The sequence below is a fragment of the Eptatretus burgeri genome, chromosome 16 (assembly GCF_056783735.1).
Source record: "Eptatretus burgeri isolate ZD-2024b chromosome 16, Ebu_testis_v1, whole genome shotgun sequence".
Lineage (NCBI taxonomy): Eukaryota > Metazoa > Chordata > Myxini > Myxiniformes > Myxinidae > Eptatretus > Eptatretus burgeri.
In genome coordinates, this window is record NC_140976.1 from 61,481,319 (window position 1) to 61,499,392 (window position 18,074).

Consider the following 18,074-nt stretch of genomic DNA (forward strand, 5'->3'; position numbering starts at 1 on the left):
TGGAATGGATTGTTCCACCATCAGTTCAACTACGGTATCTGCATGCCTTGTCTGTCTATAATTGTGTCTTCTGCCCGAGATAAACCTTTCAGACCATGTGACTGTTCTTGTTGTGAAATACACAGCACTTTCTGATGTTTCTTGAAGTGTTATTAGCAAGTAATAGTGATGTCATTGTGAGACTTGTTCTGTTTGTTGTAAAAGGAGGGGGGAAAAAAATCCATATCGAACATGTTGAGCTTCTTATCTTGGTAAATGCTAAATCGTAATTTACCATCAGTAAAATATTTTTCACACAGTCAATTTCAAGTATGCTTTCTTATAATGTTCTACGTACTTTACTTTACTTTGATTTCTTTTTATCTAATGAAAAACCATTGTGCAAGAATTGCACCCAAATATTGTATTGTTTTACATTGCTGATGTTTGTCACAGGGAGTTTTAAACCAAAAAAGCAAATACATGTTTGCTTGTTTTTTGAATCATTATCTGACTTTCCTGTTTTGTTCTGAAACTTCTAAACATTCATACGGCTTATAATTAGTCAAAAAGCTTTTATAGATGTGGGCAGTGAATTTTCTTTCATTCAACTCTGTTATATCAAAGCTTATTTTAACAAGTGATAAAAGGATTTTGCAAAAATGATCATGCAATTGAACCTCAACCATCACATATCCATGAACCTATTAAAGGACACGTGTCACAAAATTGGTCACTTTTGAGTGCTTTTTGTCGTGTGTTTTTTTTCTTGAGGAGCAATGTTTAAGCTTGTGTTCATAAAAACTTCCAGGGAATTTCAACACGGTGACGGGTTTTCCGAACACTTTCAAAAACATCATAAAAATAGACTCCAAGAATGATGTTAAGCAATTGTATACCTCGAGTATGTAATTCTCAAAATTGTGGAGTGAACTATCAACCTGTATGGACGTCATGGGATCCATATAATATCATTGTCCTCGTTGTGAAAAATGTAGATCTTCCAGGAGCGTTAGATTATGTTAGAGAGGAAAAAAAATGAAAAGTCAGTAAAAACGTAGATCAGAGAAGAAAAACAATAAAGTGGATTCACTTAGTGGATTTCTTTGCTAGTCTGATAGGATGGAGCAAGAAAGTGTACTTACCTATAGTCTGCGTTCGATTCTCAACCTAAATATAAACTGTCGGGTTGCTGGTTCATTGCAACACAAAGTGTTGTTTGTTCATTGAGGATTGCTTTGAAGTTGTATTTGAAGACAGACTCATGCTTGAAACATCGCTTTATCTTCTTTCCCACGGTGGTTAGCATTCCGTCATACTCGGAAATATTCATTGTCCTGATTTTTCCACAGATGCAGACCATCTCCAGTCTTGATAAAGACGAGCTTTCTGTTATCTGATAAAAGGAATGGGACAGGATAAACATTCTCTTGCAGGAGAGGGGCACCATAAAATGAGACCACGATCCATGGAGTGTTGGAGTTATCAAAGGAGGTTAATGCAGAGAAGACTACAGCATCCACTCAACAAGGATAACGATGCTCACGTTATTAGAGCATGTGCACCAACAGTGACATATGATGATAATCATCAACAGGGAGTCCACAATTAGTCAAGATACCATCAACACAATTACCTCAGCTGGAAATGAGGAATAAACTCAATGAACGACCAACAATGGAAGAATGAATAAAGGCCATTAATCAGGTCAAGTGGCAAGTCCTTCAGCTAATACATCGTTACTGCCAAGGTCTACAAACATGCAGGTCCAGTGCTGTCATCTCTTTCCCTCTCTCGATATTCCGGTGGGCATGACCATGGCTATTATGGCGGCTGTGTAGCATGACTTCCTTGCGTACTGTTCCCGCACTCATTGCTTGTTTTAACTTCCCTTTCTTGTTTGTCCTTTTCTTCCTTCATTCTAGCAGTTGACTTCTGTATCTGATTATTAAACGCAATAAAAGATTTGAAAACCAGTGCAGTAAGTTATTGGAAGGAAGAATCCAATGTATGATCCTGCATTGAAAATACAAAAAATAGGACCACGCATCTTGAAGCTCACCAGAATCAGGAGCAACAATCACTCAAACCCCTCACAGAAGACCCTCATTTTTTTTTAATGTCGTGAACAAACGTTGGTACATCACGGGTGATGAAGGTTGTGGTCAAGTTTCATTGAAATTATGTGTGTAGTTTCAGAGAAGAGAGCAAATACATATTTTTGGGGGTCAAAACTCCCCCTATTCACCCCTTTAATGAGGGCAAATTTTGATGCGGTCAATACACTTTGGTACATCACAGGTGATGAAGGTTGTGGTCAAGTTTCATCAAAATAATTTGTGTAGTTTCGGAGAAGAGAGCAAATAACTATTTTGGAGGGTTCAAACCCACCCACCCCCGTTGACCTCCTTAATGAGTGCAAATTTTGATGCGGTCAATAAACTTTGATACATTGTGGGTGATGAAGGTTGTGGTGAAGTTTCATCGAAATTGTTTGTGTAGTTTCAGAGAAGAAGATCCGAGTCTTTACAGCAGTGTTTCTCAACCTTTTTTGTTCCACGCCCCACTTTGATTTTCAAAAAAATTGTACGCCCCACCATGATTGGAAACACTACAGTATATGCTACATATGTATTCAAAAGGCTTTATTAAAACTTTATTGCAAATTTTATTCAATGGCTACTCACTTCAATGGGAGCCCTGCCCTTGATGCTGGTTGCAGATTTGTTTGATTCGATGAACCAATTTTGTCAGTTTCAGTTTTGTCAATTTTGTCAGTTGAAAATTTGAAAGTGCAAAGCTATGAAAGCGATCATATATTGATTCATTAATTCTGAATCCTCATGCCGCACCAAAATATTGCCACGCCCCACCGGTGGGGTGTGCACCCCACCTTGAGAAACACTGCTTTACAGACTACCTCACTGACTGACAGACACCGCACGATGCTAATACCTCACCTGAACTATGTTCCAGATGAGTTAATGAACTTTGTTCCAGGTAAGCTCTAAAAATGAATAATCTGACAAAAGATTTGAAAACCAGTGCAGGAAGTGATTGGAAGAAAGAATCCAGTGGATGATCATCCATTGAGGATCACCATGCCTTGATGGCACGCGTTTATAAAATCCTAAAACCTCAGTTTGGGAAATGAGGAGAAATGGAAAATAGGTCTCTCCATCAAACCTTTTTCTGTGCTGATTGCCATTGTCGAAGGAACTTGATACAGTCCAGATAGAGATCATTTAAACCTCCAAGAAAGGAGGAACAAAAGGTTTCCAGGAGAAAGGTACACTGCATAACACTTGTGCAGCAATCCTAGAAGATCGGATGCCCACCAAATTTTCCAGGTAGTCCATCTGCCAAATGGTGTTTTTCATGCCAACCATGTTTTTTTGGTTGATTTGACATATTTGACCTGTCCTGAACCAAATGAAGCCAGGTGCCACCTTGGCACCCTTGAGGAAAATATTTTAGGACCAAAAAACAAAATGGCCACCAAAATTGTCAATTTTTGTGGTGTCACATCATGTTAACAATTAAAAAAGGATTTGCAAGTGCACCAAGCAAGAGCCAAAGAAGACCAAGCAAGAGCTGAGGGCGAGCTGAAAAAGGAACAAGCAATGGCAGAAGCCGACTCGCGGACACTCCAAGCCCAAAAAACAGCAACTGTGGAGAAAGTCTGAATGGAAGACTCAGTCACCCTCGTCGTCACCCATGATGACACCAGACAAGCCTGAGGCTGAACCATAAATTTTGCCTGTTGATAGACAAGAGAAATTAATGACACCCTTTCTCACCAGTGGCAGCCAACACACGAGCCAGACGTCTACGACAGTAACCTCATGGCGTTCCAACTGTGGCGCTGTTCCTTCCAGACCAGGGTTGACTGGGCTCGGAACCCCATGACGCAGGGACTCACTTTCCTTGTGAAATACACCAAAGGCGAAGTGATACAGCTCGTCGACCGATTTCGACACCGCAACATTTCCGATCCCAAGGTTGCTCACCAATAATCTTGGAAGGAGCTTGAACGGAGGTTTATATATATGACAAGGATCACCACTCAAACAACTGAGAAACTCACCGGTTTCCCAAAGTTCAAGGCGGATGAAAACTGCAAGCTTCTGGAACTTGCGGATCTGAGTACAGACACAGTTGCACAAATGGATGATATACCTGCCACTACTAAACCACCCGGCACCCACCACAACCAAACTGGCGAGCACAACCAAATCACCCAGCACAACACAACCACGTAGAACAAGTGAACCATCTAACACAACTAAACCACCCGGCACAACAAAACTACCCGGCACAACCAAACCACTGCACAACTAAACCACCCAGGATCTTCTTCTTCTTCTTCTTCTTTCGGCTGCTCCCGTTAGGGGTTGCCACAGCGGATCATCCGTATGATCCGCATCATGATTTGGCACATGTTTTACGCCGGATGCCCTTCCTGACGCAACCCTGGTCGCCTCTTACGACACACAGGGATATGGTACACCTATTTTTAACCGGGGTATACACCGGCCCAGTATACTGGTACTCATTTTGCCGACCTCGGAAGGATGACAGGCTGAGTCAACCCCCTGGTGTATTAATTCAGTGGCTCAACGGGGCTTGAACTCAGGACCTTTTGTATCCCAAGCCGCTGCCCTAACCACTGCGCCAACACACCAGGCTAAACCACCCAGGATAAACCTATAATATTCTCAGTGAGGATTTGACAAACAATTGCGACGTTTTCCAAGCAGTGAGTGAGAGCAAAACCAGAAAACTAAACCACTAAGAGGCAACGTTTCCTTCAGCCAGAAAGTAGTTCATGACTCGAAAGGTCTTGAGGAATCGGTTATTCGAGCAACATAAGTTCACGTGTTGGGCTGACAGGATGGCGTAGAGGGACGCACACTCGCCTCTTGGCTGTTTAGCCTGGGTTCATAATGATGACCAAGTGATAAACTGTCATCCCGGTGTTTCACAGCCAGGGTGATTCATCATTGTGTGAGCCGTCCCTTGGATGTACGTTAAAACGGGATTTGCCGCCGTCTGCCAGCATTTGTTAGTGGACGTTAAATATCCCACAGTGTCCTTCACGAAGAGTAGGCAAGCTATCGTGGGCACCGTGAACAAATTCCAAATTCCTGACCTAACCAGCAGAGGGCATTGATCAGTGGCACAGCTGCACCCTCAGCCAATGATGCTACCCCGCATCCTTGTGCTGCATACAAACGAAGAAGAAGGAGTTTACAGGTTTATGAAGATGTATCATTTGGAAGAAACCATCTGACCTGGTACTATCAGTTCACTTTTTGACACTTTATATCATTCATATTGAATTCTTAATTGTAATTATCGAAATATATTGTCGACCACATCGCATGTGGCTAGAATATTTCCAAATTGGATCAGAACACGTATCATGGGAACCATGAGCCTGGCGTTGGCTTAGCGGTGAGAGTGGTGGCCTGAGATTCTTGGGTCTTGAGTCCAAGCCCCATTTCCACTGAAGTAACATCAGGTGGTTGACTCAGCCTGTCATATGACCTGGCGTTGGCTTCGCGGTTCGGGTGGTGGCTTGGGATCCTAGGGTCTTGAGTTTGAGCCCCGTTTCCACTGAATTATCATCAGTCGGTTGACTCAGCCTGTCATATGACCTGGCGTTGGCTTCGCAGTTAGGGTGGTGGCTTAGGATCCTAGGGTCTTGAGTTCGAGCACCGTTGGCCACTGAATTAACATCAGGGGGGTTGACTCAACCTGTCATATGAACCTGGCATTGGCTTTGCGGTTAGGGTGGTTGCTTGGGATCCTCGGGTCTTGAGTTCGAGCCCCGTTGGCCACTGAATTAGCATCAGGGGGGTTGATAAACTTGTCATATGAACCTGGCATTGGCTTCGCGGTTAGGGTGGTGGCTTGGGATCCTCGGGTCTTGAGTTTTAGCACCGTTTTCCGCTGAATTAACATCAGGTGGTTGACTCAGCCTGTCATATGAGCTGGCGTTGGCTTCGCGATTAGGGTGGTGGCTTGGGATCCTTGGGTCTTGAGTTCGAGCTCCCATTGGCCACTGAATTAACATCAGGGGGGTTGACTCAACCTGTCATATGAACCTGGCATTGGCTTCACGGTTAGGGTGGTGGCTTGGGATCCTCGGGTCTTGAGTTCGAGCCCCGTTGGCCACTGAATTAACATCAGGGGGGTTGACTCAACCTGTCATATGAACCTGGCATTGGCTTCGCGGTTAGGGTGGTGGCTTGGGATCCTCGGGTCTTGAGTTTGAGCCCCGTTTCCACTGAATTAACATCAGGGGGGGTTGACTCGACTTGTCATATGAACCTGGCATTGGCTTCGCGGTTAGGGTGGTGGCTTGGGATCCTCGGGTCTTGAGTTTTAGCACCGTTTTCCGCTGAATTAACATCAGGTGGTTGACTCAGCCTGTCATATGAGCTGGCGTTGGCTTCGTGATTAGGGTGGTGGCTTGGGATCCTCGGGTTTTGAGTTCGAGCTCCCATTGGCCACTGAATTAACATCAGGGGGGTTGACTCAACCTGTCATATGAACCTGGCATTGGCTTCACGGTTAGGGTGGTGGCTTGGGATCCTTGGGTCTTGAGTTCGAGCCCCGTTGGCCACTGAATTAACATCAGGGGGGTTGACTCAACCTGTCATATGAACCTGGCATTGGCTTTGCGGTTGGGGTGGTGGCTTGGGATCCTCGGGTCTTGAGTTTTAGCCCCGTTTCCGCTGAATTAACATCAGGTGGTTGACTCAGCCCATCATCCTTCCGAAGTCAGCGAACCGAGCACCAGTGTCCTGGTAAATCTCATCGTGGATGTGATGTTCACTTCATAATGTCCATGTATTTCATGGAAAGGAACACTGATATATATATATATATATATATATATATATATATATATATATATATATATATATATATATATATATATATATATATATATATATATATATATTAATATCCTTGTCACGCATGTGGTTTATGTCAAAGATCACATTGTAAATGTACGATCAAAATAACAAAAGGATTGAAAAAAATTTTGTAGGAAAAAAAAAATGATTTGCAGCAGAATAAAACAAAAACGTTTTTTTTCTTCTTCTTCTTACCCTTTGTCTGGTTGACTTGCAAGCGAAGGTGATACCATGTTCAGTTGCTCTGCCAAATTAAATGAGTAAGTGAAAGCACCGTCAAAGTTTCAAAGAAAAAGACGGCGTCGTCACTTGTACCTGAGGTAAAATGTTGTTCCTGAGGTAAAATAAAATGTTGTATTACCTCATTGTGATTCAGCGAGGCAGATGTACGAGGTACTCCAAGAGGGAAAAACATTTTATCTCCCTTTCAATTAGAATCGATAAATCATGCTTCGAAGGATTAATTCCGTATTTCCTTGAGGTAATGTCGATCCTATCATTTACCAGCAGTGACCGAAGTCCGTGCGAGTCCCGAGTTCAGGGTTCAGCGTGACGTCATGATAAATGGTTGACTCGTTCACCGAAGCCAAGTTTCCCCACTCGTGCGCGTGCTTTTGCTTCTGGTACGTTTATCTGATGGTTCGTTTCGTTTCGTACAGGAATGTGTAGCTTTTCGTGGCAAAATCTATTGCGTTTTTACAATCGTTTTCGCCTGTTTTTATTCCCTTCGTGAAGGGATCTTTGTGGATATCTTGGCTTTTAATGACTGAGTTTGATGGAGAAACTTTCTGGATAAATAAGCGACTATCTGCCTTCACCGAGAGTTCTTACGGGTTTTTTTTCCCCCTTCCTTCCTTCCTTCCTTCCTTCCTTCTGTGTAAGTGCTGCTTCATCAGGATGAGGATTACTGCACTGCAGTTGCGCACAAGCGACCAAATTGTGCAAATATATATATATATATATATATATATATATATATATATATATATATATATATATATATATATATATATATATATATATATATATATATATATATATATTGTTACGGCTGTGGAAATTCGCAAACCACCATTCAGATCCCGTAGGTGAGATAACTCTAAGTACATGTGTAGTTAGCCCCAAACCCGTTGTTTAGAGGGAATTTATGTGATTCATTCGGGCTGCGACGCTTTGAGTTAGGCGTTTTTCTGATCTATCTTTATTTTGAATCAACCACCAGAACCATAAAACCACCAGCAAAAACCCTCCACCACCCTCACCTCTCTCCTACGGCCATTCCCGCATCACCTGTGAACACTGAGCGTCGGGCTGTCCTGGGCTCGTTCAGCGATACGCACCGAGCCGCGAGTGCAAAAAGCGACCTTTCCAAGGGAAAATTCAGATCAAGAATGCTACACGCCCACTTCTGATCCGTCCAATCAGCAAGCGCGGAGCGGCTTGGCCCCGCCTCCAGGCGCTTCCGTGTGAAATCGAAATCTGCAAATTCTCGGATCAGGGGAGATTCACGCCCCTTTTCCTCCGTCCGATCGGCGAGCGTGGCTCCGTCCCCGAGGTGATCCTGATCTGGGAATTTGCATACTGTTTTCTCCTGCCGGCCTATAAAGCGCCGAGCGCAAGGCGAATCAGGGGAGAGAGTTTTGAAGGCAGAGAGTTTTGGCAGTCAAGTCGGGTTGGAGAGCGGAGTGGAGTCGGGAAGCGAAGGCGTCAAGGTGGTTTCTGCAGTCGGCTGAGGAGAATTGTGGGAGGAGGCCAAGGAGCTCGGGTCCGAGGCAGGGAAGACGGCGGTCGGCGACGAGGTCGCGGTGGAATCGCTCGTCACGGGACCCAAGCCAGCCAGCCATTCTCCTCCCCAGCGCATCAACAATTTCCCCCTTTCCCTCGCGCTGAGATAGTGCAAAAAGGGGGCCCCGTTCCCACCCCACTCCAAGCGGTGCCAACAAAACCCGCGAAGGAGCACGAAGTCAGGGCACCGCCGGGCAGCCACATTTGCGGCTCGTCACGAGGACGCGGGTAGGACCCCCCGGTCTCGCGGACCTGGCCGCTCCTGCAGGTCCTGCGCAAATATTGGCCTACAGGCCCGTCTGCCACCTTGCCTATGAGGGTGGCTTCTTTCCTTTGCTTTTGAGTAAATGTGTGTCGGCGCCGTCTGTGAAGTAAAACTGTATGTGTTGCCGTGTGTTCGCGTATTCGGTTATAGCTCTGCATTGTTGTTTTTGTTTTAAATTGATATATGTGCATTCTGACTGTTTGACTCTATATGTGTGCTTTTCGTGGGCTGGTTAATAAATGTGCATTATGGTGAATTGTTCCCCGTTTCGCTGCGTCCTTTCCTTCGTTTGAATCTCTCCATCTTGCTTCACGTAAAGGGTTCGTAGTGGGCTTAATACGCCCGATAATTAATCGGAACCGTCGAGGCCGACGATAACACCGCTCGGTTATCCCGATAGCACGGAACGGACCGCTTAAGCGGTTCGTTTCCGGAGTCAACCTGCGGCGAGGTACGATTGCCCGGTTTACCATCCGCGTGGGTACTTAGGTAGGTCGAGTTTGGCGAACAACCCTATCCTACGCGGGTGGCCGATTGGCACGATCGTGGTGAGGTCGAAAGGCCCACCTGTGAGTGGCTCCGGGCGATAGTTCCCGGAGGGTCACGACAGAATTGTCCGTCCGGTGGGCGAGGCGGCCGCCATTCGAGTCGAGCGGCCGATCGCACGCCGGCGGGCGCGAATTCGCAACAATATGTATGTATGTAAAAGTTAGCGTCACGTGATCTTATCTGGCTGGTCCCCCAAGCGCGGTTTTGAAGGTGGAGAGGGAGGATGAAGTGGCAGTGTCCTTCTCCAGGTGGTTCTAATCCCTGCAGGTGCGGGGGAAGAAGTACGAGCCATATACCTGGGTACTGCAGCTTGGTGTCACGAAGCGGGATCCATATTTCTCTGGTGCCTAAGGGTGCTTCAGTGAGGTATGCATTCCACCTGATGTCCACAAGGTCGGAGTGAATGCGGCGCATCAAGGCAAGACTGCTTTGGAGTCTTCTACTCTCCGAGGTGGACCTTTGTAGCCCTTCAAGCATGGCCGTGACGCTGCTGGTACGACCGTAGTTACCTGTGACATAACCAGCACCTCTACATTGGACCGTCTCGAGCTTGTTGATGTTACGTTGAGTATGAGGATCCCATCCGTCCATCTCTCCATCCATTGGGACCATACTCTGTGCAGAGCATTGGTGCTCCCAAAGCAGTCTTCTTGACTATTGGACACAATCCTGGACGGGTCGTCACTCCGACACAGGATACCAGCGAGCTGGTACTCATACCCCACCTGGTATTGATTCAAGAGCCGAGTGGAATTTGAACTTGGGATCCTAAGATCCCAAGCCCGCCACTCTAACCGGTAAGCCAACACTCGGCATCGAATCCCATGCTGTTGCAGAATATTCCATGATTGGTTGGACGTAAGCTGTGAATGTGGTCTTCTTAATTCTGCGGTTGCATTGGCTGAAGTTTTGACTCGGGAAGGCATTGGTGGAGTTATCTTTCTTGACAGTTACATCCATACAGGTGTTGAAATTCCGCTTTGAATTGATGTGGACACCAAGTATTTGGCCGAGTTAACCTCGTCAAGGGTGTGGCCGTGAATGTTATAAGATTGGAGGATTGGTTTCCACTTCTTGTTGATGTGGATGACCTGGCATGTAGATGAGTGAAACTCCATCTTAAAGCACTTTGTCTCCCACTCCTGTAACATGTCAAGAATCAAGATCCATCTGAAGATAAGTGCAGTCCTGGGAAGATGTAATATGCCCGAAGAGGACGCAGTTGTCTGCAAAGAGACGTGGTTAATGATCATTTTACAAAAGTGCCGTACCGTACCATGCTGCACCTTGCCGTATATACCTTTGCTTTCCATACTATGGTTGTTTGTCTGTATTTGCCTTTTGGAAAAGCTCTCAGACGTTTCTTGAAAGTGTCTGTAGAAGGTGCAGAAACTACTGTCTCTCGAAGATTGTTCCAGTCATCGTTCACTCTTGATGTAAATCATTTCAGAACCACAGTCCATCCTGCACCTTTGTTTAAAATATTAGTTAACATGAACCTCGAACAACACCTGAGGAGTTTGAAAACTGTCAGCAAGATTAACTCTTCAAAACTTAATACAGTTTGTCTCAACTAAATCATTCTCACCTTTCAGTTACGGATGTTGTTGAGATCGGTTTATTACAAAGTTTACAAGGAGCTGACACTCTAGGCCCCCCACCTTTTGGGTGGTTGAAACACACACACACACACACACACACACACACACACACACACACACACACACACACACACACACACACACACACACTATTTGAAAAATAAGCTACACCAGAAGTCATTTTGACAAATTGCCGCAACAGAATTCAGCCAATCACAGCCATGATCTAATGAGGTATAGATAATCTGCAAATGAAAACTAAATGTTCAACAGTTTTCAAAATATCACGTACACCAAAGTCCGTGGATAGATGATCGGTCGGACGGAGCACATTTTAATGTCCCCCATCTCTGACCTTGTCAGAGGGGCAGTAGAAAAGCAACATTCTCTTCCTGTATCTTTCTAACAAGTCTCTTTTGTGAAGACTCTTTCTCCGGCCGCAGGTGAAGAATCAGAGAGGAAGTTCTCGAATACACGGTTTATTGAAGAAGCACACGCATGCGGAGGTGGTTAGGCAGCTCAAACTGAACAGAGAGCCACCAACCACACTAAAATTCTACATTCAAAAAAACCTCCTCCATACAAACTATCTCTGGTTTCAATCTTTCTCTGGGTGGCTTGATAAGGGCTCCGAGCGTGCACTCATAAATGTCTCTCAGGCAAATCTCCCCCACAATCTCGGCTTTTTATCACTGTAAAAGCAAAGCCCCTGTCTAGTTTCATGGGAGTGGAATGTCTGGGAAAGCCAAGATAAAGTGGAGCATTTCCAGTAAAGGACATGTGGTGGACCAGCTTGAGGAAACAGTGCAATCTAATTTTATAAAGATTTTAAAATACTGTTATGGTTGTGGAAATTCACAGAACACCATTCAGGTTTCCCAGAGATCAGTTATGTCGATAAGTTTGTGTTCAGATTAGATTTCCCCACCGATGTCTAAAGGGATTTATTATTCGTATAACCGGGCTGTGATCTTTGAGGTAGTATTATTCTTTTGCTATCTTTATTTTGGAACAACTGCATCTCAACAACCACAACCGCATCTCAACAACCATGCCATCCCCACCACAGCGCCAACCATGACATCTCCTCAACAACATCTCCACAAACGAACAACATCGCCTCGCCTTCATCTCCATTGCGCCGCCATCTTTTCGCCAGCTTCGGCGAATCCCAACGAACAGCATCTCCACGACAGACGCGGGGACTCCCTCGTTGGAGCCAGAGCCGATGATTTCCACAACGTCCGCGTGGTAAGGATGATTCCTACAACATCCACGCACGTTCGCGTTTCACGACGAGATTGGATCAAAATGACAAAAGGGGCGGAGCCAGCGGGGGGTGAAAGGTTGAAGGTGGAAGATCAAACTTACCCCCGGACCCCATAAAAAGGCGCGCTGGAACGCCAAGCGAGGAGTCTGTCAGGAGTTCGTCTGGAGTCGGGGTGGAGAGCGCCAAGGTTCGAGTCCAGTGGAGGGCAGTCGGGGTCGTCGCAGCAGAGCCTGGAGTGCAGCCAAGCCTGCAGTACCGTGCCGAACTGTGGGTCGGTGGAGACAGCCGGAGAGAAGTCGCCAGCCAGCGACAGAACGGTCCGAGCAAATGCTGAGGAACGGGCTGGCTCGTAAATGAGCATCAACTCTTAAAAGGGCAAAGGCCCGTTCGTTCCTCTGAGGCGTCGTCGGCTAGGCCCGATCCACCAGGCCGCACGGCGGGGCCTGGTCCAACCGAGTCGCGGTTACACCAACTGCCGTGTTGACGGAATATCGAGGGTTGCCCAGCGAGTCACCACGAGGGTGGCAGGTAACCAGCACGGTGTCACGGAGCTCCTGCGGTCTCCACAGCTCCGCGGAAACATTAAAGGCCTACGGGTCCCGTTCTGCCCTTTCCTTTCCTTGGGTTTTCTTTGTATGAAAGTTGTGGCGCCGTGTCCGCTAAGTCGAATTGTGGTGAAGTGATTGTGTGCATAATAAATAGATATGGCTGCAGGTCTTTGGTTTGCTCGTGTCTTGTCCCGACCCCCATTCGTTGCATTCATTACATTGCATACGTGCTTGCAGATATCTGCATTGCTTCATTGACTTTATACATGACAAATAAATGTCATTGTTTGAATGTTCACCTCCTCGTTGCGTCCCTTCCTCCATTGAGCTGCTGTAATTGCGTTCGGAATAAATAGCTGGTTGTAAATACTGATGAGCTAATCGGGTCCAACGGGGCTTGGCGATAATACACCGCTCGGCAAATCGCAAACGGAGCGAGCTGCTTAAGCGGCTCGTTTCCAAGCAGGTCCCGTTGAGGTACAATCTCTCGGTAGTCTGCCCGCGCGAATAATTAGGTAAATCGACCATTCGGCGATCGGACCCTGTAGCGCGGGTTGTGTATTGACAAGGTTGTGGTGTGCTTAAAAGCACACCCGTAGCTGGATTTCAGCGTTGATCTGAAAGCTGCGACTAGGATTGCCACGGTCGGTGGGCGCGTGCGGCCGCGAATTAGCTAAAATCGGTCGCCCGCACGCCGGCACGGTGAGAACCACAACAATACATTTCGAAGGATACAAGACAATTGGTTTGAATCCCTCCATGTAACTACGATATATATGTATTGACTATGGCTCAAATGTGACCATTAGAGTCATTCCATCTGAAATCACCAAATTTAAGAAAATGTTCCCAGTTGACCCCCTCAGATTTACTTTAAACTTTCATAAAATAGTTCCCAGGTATCAAAATTAAGCTGCGTAAAATTTTAGGTCCATAGATGCGGTCAACTCAGAGATATTGAGGGTTGAAAATGTGGTTGTGGCCCTATTTTTATGGTCGTTGCGAGCATCACAAAATGAACGGCTACTTTTAAACTCCCACAACTTTTTAAATATTAATGCTAGAGCCTTGAAATTTTCAGAGATTATTCTTCTATAACTGCTCTGTAAGAAACAAACATAAAACTGAGTATACCTGTTAAATTTTATGACCTGATCAGTTGAAATCCAGAAAAAAAATGTTGGTTTTGTCTGAAGACCCAACTTTGAGACCCCATATATTTTTATTGACCCATCCCAGAAGCTTGAAATTTTTTCATGTAATAACTGTATGGTAGTAGAATTCAAATACATGTTTACTTTTCTTAATCAGTCATATATAATACAGTCATGATCCCTCAAAAATTGAAAATTTTCATTTTTCCCCGAAATTCAGGTGAGGATTGCAAATACGTGACAAGGTATACCACTTCAAATTGTTCACCATTGGAAAGAGCATATTCAAGTTTACAAAAGTGTCATCTATCAAAGTGGTATATTTTTTAAATATATATATTTTCTATTTTTTATAAAACTGTTAACACATTCGTGAATACATGAAGTGTGTGCATGATGTGGGCACCATGGTAATCATGAATGATTAGTTCTATGATTCAAATTAATAATACAAAAATATATCACATACTGCAATAACAATGTAATAAAACATTTCACGTAAATGATTTGAATAGGTCCTTGATCTGCTTTTCCAAGTCAGGTGTGAGCTTGTACTGCTTGTACAGGGAGTGAATAGGCGGGGGGCAAGGTAAGCAAATTTTTGGGCGGGGGTAAGCAAATTGAAAGCGGGAGATGGGAGAAATGGGGCGGGGGCTGGGGTGAATTAGGCGGGGTTGAGTGTGAGGGGGTGGACAGGGGGACGGGGGACCGGGGGCAAGTGGGGCAGGGAAGCAAGAGATGGGGGCGGGGAGTGAAGAGGCGGGGGCGGGGCTGGGGTAATTAATCTTTTTGGCGGGGGTAAGCAAATTGAAGGCGGGGTGGAATGGGGCAGGGGCGGGGGGGTGAGCAGGTGGGGGCAAGCATGCCCTGTCCAGTCCATGTCCCTCGAGTGTGGTTGAGCTGCTGAGGGTGGATGAATGAACGGAATCCGTCTGTGACAGGGTTTCGGCTAATATATGACTGATTAAGAAAAGTAAACATGTATTTGAATACTACTACCATAGTTATTACCTGAAAAAATTTCAATCTTCTGGGATGGGTCAATAATAATATATGGGGTCTCAAAGTTGGGTCTTCAGACAAAACCAACATTTTTTTTTCTGGATTTCAACTGATCAGGTCATAAAAATTAAGAGAGATATACTCCGTTTTATGTTTGTTTCTTACAGAGCAGTGATAGAAGAATAATCTCTGAAAATTTCAAGGCTCTAGCATTAATATTTAAAAGGTTGTGGGAGTTTAAAAGTAGCCGTTCATTTTGTGATGCTCGCAACGACCATAAAAATAGGGCCACAACCACATTTTCAATCCTCAATATCTCGGAGTTGACAGCATCTATGGTACTAAAATTTTACGCAGCATTATTTTGATACCTGGGAACTATTTTATGAAAGTTTTAAGTAAATCCGAGGGGGCCAACTGGGAGGCCTCCGGTGATGTGAGGTGGAATGACTCATTAATAACACTTCTCACATCTTTCACATTACATGGGTTCAAGACCACGTACCCATATTATTGGCCTGCGTTCATATGCAAAACAAGGTTGCGGGGTAGCATCATTGGCTGAGGGCATGGTTTTGCTGCTGATGCAATGCAGGCATGATGGGCAGGCATTTGTAATTTGTCTAGGGTGCTGGTGTTAGCTCGCCTACTATTCGCAAAAGACATATTTTACGTCCACCAACAAATGCTGGCAGGCTAGGTTTCCATTTAACATCCATCTAAGGGACTGTACACACAAACACATTGATGAATCACTGTGAAACACCAGGATGACTGTCCCCAAACACTGTGAAACACCGGGATGACAGTATATAGTTGGCTCAGGATTCAAACCCAGGCTAGACAGCTTAGAGGCAAATGTACGTACCTCTTGGCCATCCTGTCAGCCCTTATTCTTGGCCTGGTCTTAGCAAGGAGTTAAGGAGAATGTAAACTTCTTCAATAAGATCTGCAAAACATTTCCTGAACATCTCAAAAAATATACATTTTTTTTTCAACTTGGCTTTGCTGTTGTACCATGCATGCCGGACACGTAAAGGCATGGCATGCAGTGCAGATTCCTTTCAATATTCGCAACATGTGAAGTCCATCAATGTTTTGGTATTTCAACCCCGCGTGCGTATGAAAAGCGGGGTTAAGCAAATGGTTCACTTTGTCTATCTGTCTGTCTACAAAAGTCAGTTTATGATCGAGGAACAACTTTATTTCAATTGAATTTTATATTTTGAACACGAATCGGAAAACAAACGTGTGTTTTAGCAATATTTTGGCTCCGAATTTGGCAAATTGTATGGAATCTCATCCCGTTTGCGTATGCACAGACAGGAGCAAGATAAAAAAAAATTGTTGAATATGCAACACAAGGACTCAAAGAACATTGAAAAGCATTCCAAACAGGAAACTTACTGTTTTTGTGGATGTCAAAAAGGACACGCACAACAGGCACGAAGAACTAATGTAACGTGTCAAACAAAGTGCTGTAAAAGACGCTGCATCAACGGTGGTAAACTTCCGAGAAAAGCTTTTTTGTTGTTTTTTTTTTTCTCCTTTCGTTACAATCTATTATTTGAATTGAATTATATAGTTGAACGCTGTAGAACACAAATCGCCTTTTTGGCACTTTGAAAACCCTTCCGTTTCGCAGTTCTTGGACAAAATATTCATGCCTTGGGGGCAAATTAACCACGAGAATCAGAATCCATGTGTCTCATGCCCTGAAGGCAGAGTAACTGCATGATATTGCAATCACACTGATATGACTGTGCCTAGCACTGTTTGTTTGTTGGTCCATCTTTTTCTCAGAGATGGTTGCAAAATCGTTATTTTCTCCGAGAGTAAATGTGCGAATGGATAAAGCTCAATGGCGACAAAAAATGCATCTCAGCGGAGCATCGTCGGCTCTGCACTGTTTTGTCTGACCCTTCGGCTTCATATGGTTACCATCCTGCCTGTTCTGCAAAGTTCACGACCAAAATTAACATAGATCGTGCTCGAACGCAAAGCAAGAGTTTAAAAGACATTTCCCGTGTCCTTTTTCTCAAGACTACATGGGGTAAGGTGTTCTATGATCTCAAGTTTTTCTTGTGTTGTATCGATGAAATATATCTTGCACAAAATATAAAAGTTTTGACTGAAATGGGGTTGACAGTTCTGGTAATGGCATGTTGGATTCTGTATGATAGACAATGAAAATAACTGAAACTGTTGTACTTGTCGTGTGCTGTGGGTAGATGTCTGAAAGTGCAGAGGAGCTTGCTGTTGATGCGCCCGTGGCACTTTTCCGTGCTGACCCTTCATTTCCCCTCAAAGTTACATACTGTGGAGGTGAGAGGTGTTTACATCGTTGGATTACTTTGAGCGATTAGAGTTACAGTGGCCTGCTTGAGCCATTATGCAGTTTGATGGCTGACCTTGAATGCCTGTACAGTTTGGGCCACCTCGCACAGTCGGTGCTGCAATATCCTCGAGTCAACGTGGTCGTCGAGTTCAGTCAATTTCATTCATAGTGTTCAGAAGTGGATCCGAACAAAACGTGGATTGAATATAACTGCTCAAAAAAAAAAAGGTTCTCACCAAATTTACTTGCTGTATATTAAATTGATATACAGCTGTATATGCTGTATATCATCTGAAACACCCAAAAAATGTATATTAAATTTTCTTTTTGAGAAGCCAAGGTAAATGACAAATTGATTTTGGAAATAGTTAAAGAGAGACTATCTTTGCAAATCTGCTTCGAGTGAACAACATGCTGCATGGCTGAGCTAAGTCAGTTCCCTACACTGAAAATAGCCATTTTGATTGTCCACATCAAGTGTTTTGCTCTTATCAGTTCCTATGAATACAATTATGCAGTGTGACTGTATATGCTGTCAATCCTTTCAAATACAGAATTGCACGTCAGCCAAGAAAAAGAAAGGTGCAAACAATTTCAACCTTGCATACGAGTGGCAGAAGTAACGGAAGGACCGATCGTTCAACCAAATGTTAC

The 18,074-nt window shown here is 44.6% G+C and overlaps 2 protein-coding genes across 15 annotated transcripts in view; one reads left to right on the top strand and one right to left on the bottom strand.

Annotated features, from left to right (window-relative positions):
* The window catches only part of LOC147011171 (uncharacterized), a 35,777-nt gene extending 28,244 nt beyond the window's left edge, over positions 1 to 7,533 (bottom strand). For 3 of the 13 annotated variants that reach the window (XR_015052213.1, XM_085858910.1, XM_085858912.1), the window contains exons 1-3: positions 7,413 to 7,533; positions 7,104 to 7,242; positions 4,067 to 4,121 (exon numbers count right to left, since the gene is read on the bottom strand). Coding sequence is in view for 8 of the 13 variants with exons in the window: in XM_085858910.1 (XP_085715036.1) it covers positions 4,067 to 4,121; positions 7,104 to 7,141 (93 nt within the window). In the remaining 5 variants the exon portion in view is untranslated. Of the gene's footprint in view, positions 1 to 3,779; positions 3,906 to 4,066; positions 4,122 to 7,103; positions 7,243 to 7,269 lie in introns of all 13 variants that reach the window. The other 10 variants (XR_015052214.1, XR_015052215.1, XM_085858913.1 and 7 more) reach the window with 5 other exon arrangements.
* The window catches only part of DENR (density regulated re-initiation and release factor), a 39,152-nt gene continuing 28,494 nt past the window's right edge, over positions 7,417 to 18,074 (top strand). For both annotated transcript variants that reach the window (XM_085858904.1, XM_085858905.1), the window contains exons 1-2: positions 7,417 to 7,531; positions 17,314 to 17,407. In XM_085858904.1, the coding sequence (XP_085715030.1) occupies positions 17,314 to 17,407 (94 nt within the window). In that variant the 5' untranslated portion in view covers positions 7,417 to 7,531. The remainder of the gene's footprint in view (positions 7,532 to 17,313; positions 17,408 to 18,074) is intronic.